The sequence below is a fragment of the Rattus norvegicus genome, chromosome 4 (assembly GCF_036323735.1).
Source record: "Rattus norvegicus strain BN/NHsdMcwi chromosome 4, GRCr8, whole genome shotgun sequence".
Classification (NCBI taxonomy): domain Eukaryota; kingdom Metazoa; phylum Chordata; class Mammalia; order Rodentia; family Muridae; genus Rattus; species Rattus norvegicus.
Window position 1 is genome coordinate 11652379 of NC_086022.1, and position 7174 is coordinate 11659552.

General features: G+C 53.0%; 1 protein-coding gene across 7 annotated transcripts; it reads right to left on the minus strand.

Annotated features, from left to right (window-relative positions):
* Nucleotides 1-567: 567 nt before the first annotated feature.
* On the minus strand, nt 568-5037 carry Asic3 (acid sensing ion channel subunit 3). Of its 7 annotated transcripts, NM_173135.2 has the most exons (11): nt 4166-4989; nt 2810-2960; nt 2443-2570; nt 2091-2289; nt 1945-2001; nt 1699-1846; nt 1356-1447; nt 1199-1278; nt 1034-1105; nt 853-911; nt 568-734 (listed from the first exon to the last, which is right to left on the minus strand). In NM_173135.2, exons 1-11 carry the CDS (start codon nt 4700-4702, stop codon nt 656-658), a joined length of 1602 nt encoding a protein of 533 aa, NP_775158.1. In that variant the 5' UTR covers nt 4703-4989; the 3' UTR covers nt 568-655. The 7 variants fall into 7 exon arrangements, with proteins under 7 accessions (NP_775158.1, XP_008760854.1, XP_038963092.1 ...); XM_008762632.4 differs by lacking the exon at nt 853-911 and having other exon boundaries at nt 4166-5036; XM_039107164.2 differs by having other exon boundaries at nt 1034-1278; nt 4166-5036.
* Nucleotides 5038-7174: the final 2137 nt, after the last annotated feature.

Below are 7174 nucleotides of genomic sequence, written 5' to 3' on the forward strand. Positions count from 1 at the left end.
TTCTTAGACATTGTTGGAGGTGGGCCTAGTGGTACTGGCCGGTATTCCAAACTACCAAGAAGCCTGAGGCAGATGTGCTGCAAGGCTAGTGTGGGCTTCAGAGTGAGTTCAAGGTAATCTGGACAACTTAGTGAGACTGTTTCTAAATAAACAAGATATAAAAAGGGAAGCCAACCATGGTGCTATATGCCTATGATGTCAATGTTTGGGAGGTTAGGAGTTCAAGATCATCCTTGGCTGCATAGTACAAGCCCAGCTGGAGGTCCTGCCTCAGAAGAACCAGAGTGAAGGGGATACCCTTCCATGGGAAAACATTCAAACAGTGGGCATCCTCCAGACTCGAGGTTCTGTCCCCATTACTCAAGAAACACAAAATTAAATGAAAATCTTTGAGAAGCTCACTAACACTAGGGTGCACCTGACTGATCTCGTCTTAAAATTAGCCCCACCCACACCTCAAATGAGTTGTTAAGTCTAACTGGGATCCAGGTCCCAGCGGGAGAATGGATGAGGCTGGGGGCTCTCATCGACTGTGGTAGTGTCTGATCTGTAAGGTAGACATCTGAGGCACATGTACGAGAGCTTTATTAGGGTGGAGACAGCAAAGATATACAGGCTGGACATGTCCAAGATGTCACAGTGCAGCCAAGCTGGTCTAGAGCCTTGTGACGAGGTAACAGGTACGGTGGGAGGCAGAGAGTGTCTTGGTGACAGCACAGGGAGTGGTAGGAGGCCTGATGGGACAAGCCACAGATAGCACTGGGGCAGGACCCCTCCACCTATTCTGTCCTGAACTTGAACTTCCTCCTTTCAACCTGTCCTGTCCCCCTTATATGGAATATTCCATATTACCTGGGCCCTAGGCTGAGGTGGGGAACATGTGTTCGATGGCCATTCAACTCTTCCTGGAGCTGTGGGAAGAGGGAAAGTCAGGTGGAGAGCAGCCAAGATTGCTGCACTTATAGCTCCTGGACCAAATGTTTGGGGTGAGGCCTACAATGTTAGGGGTGGGGGAAGGCAAAGAGAGTGTTACCAGAGTGTTGCCAGAGCGCTTTTGAGCGCTCCTTCTGTTCCAGAAATACCCCAGGACTCTGTCTTGGAAAACCTGGGGACAAGTGGCAGGAGTAAGGTAGCCAGTCCACCCTTTTAGACACTGGTGACCTGATTCTTCCCCGTGGTGTCTGGGGTTCTTTCCCACCTCACAGAGATAGTCGAGGATCTCAAGGATGGTAAGCAGGCTTGCTCCAATAAACAGTCCCATCTGTCCCCCAATGTCTCCTGTGGAGGCAGAATGCTGTCAGTTCATGACCACCTACCGTGTCTGCACCTCGCAGACCCCGGCACTCTGTACACACCCAGCAGCTCCGACACTTCATAGGCCGCCTTTTGTTCCACCGCTTCATAGTTGAGGGCCTCAAAGAAGATATCCAGAACCAGTACATTCTCCCTGCAGGAAGAAGAAGCACAAAGGCTTGCCGGCTGAGGTGAAGGCACTCTCTGGCCCCTTTTAAGAACCATGGGTTGTTCTCATCCCCCAAGTCAGAAAGTTAAAGCAGTTTGCTCAAGTTCCAGAACCCATTATGTAGAGATGAATCCAGCCTAGGCTGTGTGCAAAAGGGTTCCGGGTCCAGCTCCCCGCTAGGAGCTCCTTGACTCAGGTACAGTGCCTCCAGCCTTGGTACCGTGTCCCTTGCTCACGTAATGTAGGACTCGCTGCGGTTGTATTTCCGGGCCAGGTAGCGAGCTGACGCGCGGCTGGGAATCCGCACCATGGAGAGCTCCTTGGCATAGCGTGTAGTAGCGCACGGGTTGGGGCAGACACACGTGTCCTTTCGCAGCATAGCGTCTGCAGGCCGCAAAGCAAGGATCAGGCTCACTTGGCCAGAGGGTTGTGATCAACGTCTGAGTAGATGGGGACAGGGAAAATGAAGAGGCGTGCCTTACCCAGAGCTGGGCTGGCGCAGTCCTTGTACTGCTGGGGGCTGCACACTGGGGAGTTTCCTAGGATAGGAAGAGGAGACCAGTCCGGGAGCTTGAGAGCGCCCCCTAGGGTATCCGCATTCCCTACTCCCAACAACACAATCCCTTACCAGGCATATGCATCATTCGACAGCCACACTTCCGAGCCACATAGCGAGACTCACAGGCCAGGCGACAACCTATTAAACTATAAGGAGGGCTGGGTCTGGGTCTGGGGGAACCCAAGGGATCAGAGGGCTCTGGATCAAAGTCGTCGGGATCCAAAGATGCGGTATTGCAGTCACCCCAGGGTGGTGGCAGGAAACTCAGCTGTTGGAGGGACAAGGTTATAGAGGCTGTGTGGTAATAGAGATTGTAGGGGTCAGAGTCAGACTGAGGTATTGTGGTGTGGGGTCTGAGGGTCTTCTAGGGAGGGTAGGAGCTTGGGGAGGGTGGGAGGCACAGGCAGTTGAACCAACATACTTGCTGCTGCTGACAGGACACAAAAGTCTGATGGCCTGGGGCTGCCCCGAAGCCCAGCTGGTCAATGGCAGGGGGCTCATCCTGGCTGTGAATCTGCACTCGGATCCCCACCTCAAACGGGGTCTCTTCTGCAGAGAGGGGACTTTAAGGCCCCAGACACTCCATTCCCAGGAGGGCTCCCTTAGCAGTCCCTCTCCTCAGGATTTGGAAGAGGAGCCAGGCCTGCCTCTCACAAAATGAAATGCTTTGGGACTCCTCCCTCGACACACCTGCCTCCTTTCCCTCCCGCGGTGTTTGTGATTTCCCAGCCTCAGGCATGCCTCCACCCTTATCCCTCCTCACCAGCAAATGACCCCGTGCCCCTCACCCATGTCCTTCCAGATGGGCAGATACTCCTCTTGCTGTACATCTAGCATAATCTCCAGTCCGTTGCCAGCACCACCCTTTGGAGTGGTGAGCAGCTCTGCACCGTGGGCACCAGAGTTGAAGGTGTAGCATTGCCCCATTCGAGTAAAGATCTGGGGGATAGAAAAGGACAGTCCCTCTCTCAAATGAGCCCTTGGGAATGGGACCACACCACCCTTTGGGCCCCTTCTCTGTTTTGTCGTTTGGGATTTTGGGGAGAGGGACAGGGATTGAGATAAGTTCTTATGTAGTCTGGGTTTGTCTGGTGCTTGCGATGATGTAGCAGAGCTCGCCTCAAGTTCCCGATTCTCGCAATTACAAGTGCTGGGATTACAGGGATGAACCACCATAGCACTGACAAATCCTTCCTGCTCTGGAGGCAGAAGTCCAACATCCCACTGAATGTGTTGCCTAAGTACCTAGGGGAAGCCTAGGTGATGAAGTCTAGGAGATCTAGCTGAATTTCCATCCTGTCCTCATTTTCTTAAGATTTTTTTTTTTGAGACAGAGTCTCTCTATGTAGTCCTAGAATTTGCTATGTTGTGTAGATGAGGCTGGCCTCAAACTCCTAGGGATCCTCCTGCCTCTGTTTTCCAGGTTCTGGGATTAAAGGTGTGGACTACCATGCCTCTTTTATGTTCTGGGTTTTTTGAGACTGGATCTCATGTAAAGAAACCACTCCCTCCACCCTCCACCCCTTGAAGGAACTCAAGAAAACCCACATCTCGGGGCTGGGGATTTAGCTCAGTGGTAGAGCGCTTACCTAGGAAGCGCAAGGCCCTGGGTTCAGTCCCCAGCTCCGAAAAAAAGAACCAAAAAAAAAAAAAAAAAAGAAAGAAAGAAAGCCCACATCTCAATGTCCTTAGCTTCACATGTGGCATGGGGAAGCCTCCTGCCTCTCAGCAAAGCCCTGGCAGCAGCACCCCTACAGGGGTAATGATACATTCTTGCCCTTCTTTGGGGTGGCAAAGGGACATAAGTCCTCTCCTGGCAAACGGGTCTCCTGCCCCAATAGTCTTGGGGTGTTGCAATCTATCCTAGGAGCAAGGGCAGCAGCGTCTACCAATTAGCCTTTGGGCCTGCGGCTTGCTTGGGTTGGTGTCCTCGGGGAGAGGCATAGCCAGGTGCACAGATGTCTAACTGAGATGGAGAGAGATAGCCTCCAAAGACAGCTTCCTGGACCAGACAGAATGTCTGGATTGGAGGGCCTGTGGCCAGCAGGAAGGAAGGGCTAACCAGGCAGGCGTGTTAAGGTTTCCTTACTGACAAGGCTGAAGATCGTAGTCACTAAGTAGGAGTCTCAGGGTAACTGGCTCACCACTGTGAAGTTCTCAGGCCCACAGGGCTGGCCACGGTATCGGCAATCCAACAACATGTCCTCAAGGGAGTGGCCGGCTCTGGCGTAGAGTTGTGCCATGTCAAAGGTCGGACTGGGCATGAAGCCAGGTGGTGCGGGGGGCTGGCCCAGTGCACGAAGGTAGGCAGCATGTTCAGCAGGGTCCAGGCCCAGCAGCGCTGTTCCAGCCCAGTGCAAGTCATTGGGTGTGAGGCGTGAGCGGCGCAGTGGGTTGATATTACACAGAGTCACAGCTGGGAAGGTGAGCTGGTGGCTCTCACGCTCATCCAGGGTGGTCTTATGGTGGAACTCCCCATAGTAGCGAACCCGCTCAGCCACCTGGTAGAGGAAGGCCGCCAGCGACAGGAGCACAGCTGTGGCCCACAGCCCTCGGCGCAGGGTCAGGCCTCCAGGGCCAAAGATGTGGCCCAGACCATGCATTGTGCAGCTGCTGGCAAACACCCGGATGTCTGAGGCCTGTCGCCGCTGGGCCTCCTCCAGTCCGGAGCGAGGTTTCATGGCTGGACCAGGGACCGGGGAGTTGCTGACTGGGGAAGCTGTTTTGTAGGGCTAGCAGGGTAGTGGTGGGGATGGAGATGGGACTCAAGTAGCAAGGACTAGGGAGGAAAGAAAAGGAGAAGAAGGGAGAGAAGGGAGGAGCCAAGACAGAGGTGAAAGTACTGGCCTGCTAGGACTGGATGAGTTGAACTTCGGTCCAGTTCTGCCTTCCCCAGAACAGGCGTTGGCTCCGTGGGGCTGGGTCTCTGCAGTGAAGACCGAGTAGGGCACGGGATGTAGCAGCAGGCAGGGGCTGCGGAGCAGCACTGAGCTAGAGCTGCGGCAGAGGATTAGGTTTCAGCACGAGGGGGGCTGGGGGGCAGCAGAGCAGTCTGGGGGGGTAGGGAAGGTCCCTGGGGCCCCAGGCTGAGCCATTAATGCAGCATGGGGGGAGTCACTGTTGTCAGAGACTAGAGGCGCCAGGAGGAAACCACAGCAGTCCATGGTAGGGCTTGAAGGAAACCCAGATATACATTTGGGTTTGGGATGCCTTTGGGGCCTTTTAGGCTCCTGGTCAGAGCTCCTGAATTCTAGACCTGGGGTCAGCGGCTGATTCTTAGTCTATCCCCTCTCTCCTTTTGCCTCTCCTGCCCTTCTGTGACCCTACCTGAGATCGCTTGTTCTTTTGCAGAGTGGACTTGGCTTTTGACCAAGTTAGAGAGTGGTGGGAGGTTTGGCACAGGCAGATCTTCTTATGCCCCTAGCATCCTAGCAATACTACGTGACCGGGGCTCTCTTTAGTTTCCGTATCCCGTGGCTTTCTGTCTTCTGAGTATCCGTCTCTGCCTGGAGACCCAGACCCCACCTCATTCTCAGGCCCTCCTGTTAGCGAAGCTGTCCTCCTTCACAATGCCCAGAGGTATTCAGGGTACTCCGCTGCTTTACATTTTCCTCTCTCAACAAACATATTCTAGGGACCATGAACTTCAGAACCCGAAAAGCACCCTCATTACTGGAGGTGCTGTCTTATGTCTTCTCCGATAACCACTGGACTTTCCAGCTTTGCTATTGATGTCATAGGGAAACTGCCTGAAACAGAGTTTCTGGGCTGAGGGCACTGCCTTACTCATCTGATCGATGTCATCAGATCCCCCACTCCCACCCTGATAGCAGGAATGCCATTTTGCATTCCTAGTAGTCTTGACCAGGGAATGTGCCTGCAGGGGTCTCCACGCCTGCACTCTGCCCTCCTTGAGGCAAAGGCAGCATGTGATCAGGTCCTGAAGCTACTTCTAGGAATGCAGATGAAAGGAAGATGAGGAGAGAGCTTTGGGGATGGGACCTGTGTGCTTCCAGTGCAGGAGGAGTCACCCATAAGCTTGGTGCTAGCTGGCTTGGAGGAAGGAGTACAAGGGACTCAGACGAGAGGGGCCAGTCACTCAAGGACATCTGCCCAGGGGACTGCAAGGCCTGGTTCTGTCACTGTCATGTTCGGTATGGGCTACAGTCTCATATACCTTCATGTATCTAGGAATTGGGCAAAATCTTGTACGCTCAAGAGTAATCAGACAAATTCGCATAAATTTTTCTAGTTTTATTTTTTATTCATTTACTGGGTATGTGTGTCACAACACGTGGAGGTCCGAGGATAACTTTTGGAGGTTGCTCATCCACAAGTCTTGGGGGACTGAATGTGGCTCCTTAGGTTTGGTGGCAGGTTCTCCACTTGTTGAGCAATAATATCACTGGCCCCATGTCAAAAGCACTGGAGACTGCCAGGTTCGTCCTGGTGGCTTCTGGCCATGAGTGGTGGGGACATAATCCCACCAACCAATCAGTCCACTGTGCTGGCTCTGACTGGATGGACATCGGCCCTCCTCATAAGCACTGGGGCTTAGTCTCAGGAATGGTCCCAGGCTTAGTGGCACAGACTAGGCAAGTAACATCTTAGGAAGGATAGGTAACTGAAAGGGTTTGTGGCACTGATGTGACCGACCACTAGAAAGCCTCAGAAGGGGCTATTTTACTGTGGTTTTTAAGGGCGTAATTCCAACATGTGTCATTTAACTCTTGGGAGCTTTTAAGAGCAAGAGTCATCAAGTCTGGGCTGGAGAGATGGCTCAGCGGTTAAGAGCACCGACTGCTCTTCCAGAGGTCCTGAGTTCAAATCCCAGCAACCACATGGTGGCTCACAACCATCTGTAATGGAATCCGATGCCCTCTTCTGGTGTGTCAGAAGACAGCTACAGTGTACTCATATACAAAATAAATAAATAAATCTTTAAAAAAAAAAAGAATTAAAAGAGTCATCAAGTCGCTGTTCTCTGAGGGGCTGGGAAAGCCAGGCCAGGTGACAGACAGGGTGACATAGCTACTGGTTGGGGTCTCCGGCCACTGACCATAGGGGTCCTTCCCTGATGGGCAGTCATCCTGTGGCTGTCAGGGACAGAATCTGTGTGTACGTGGAGCCAATGGTCTGGATGCTCGGTGAAG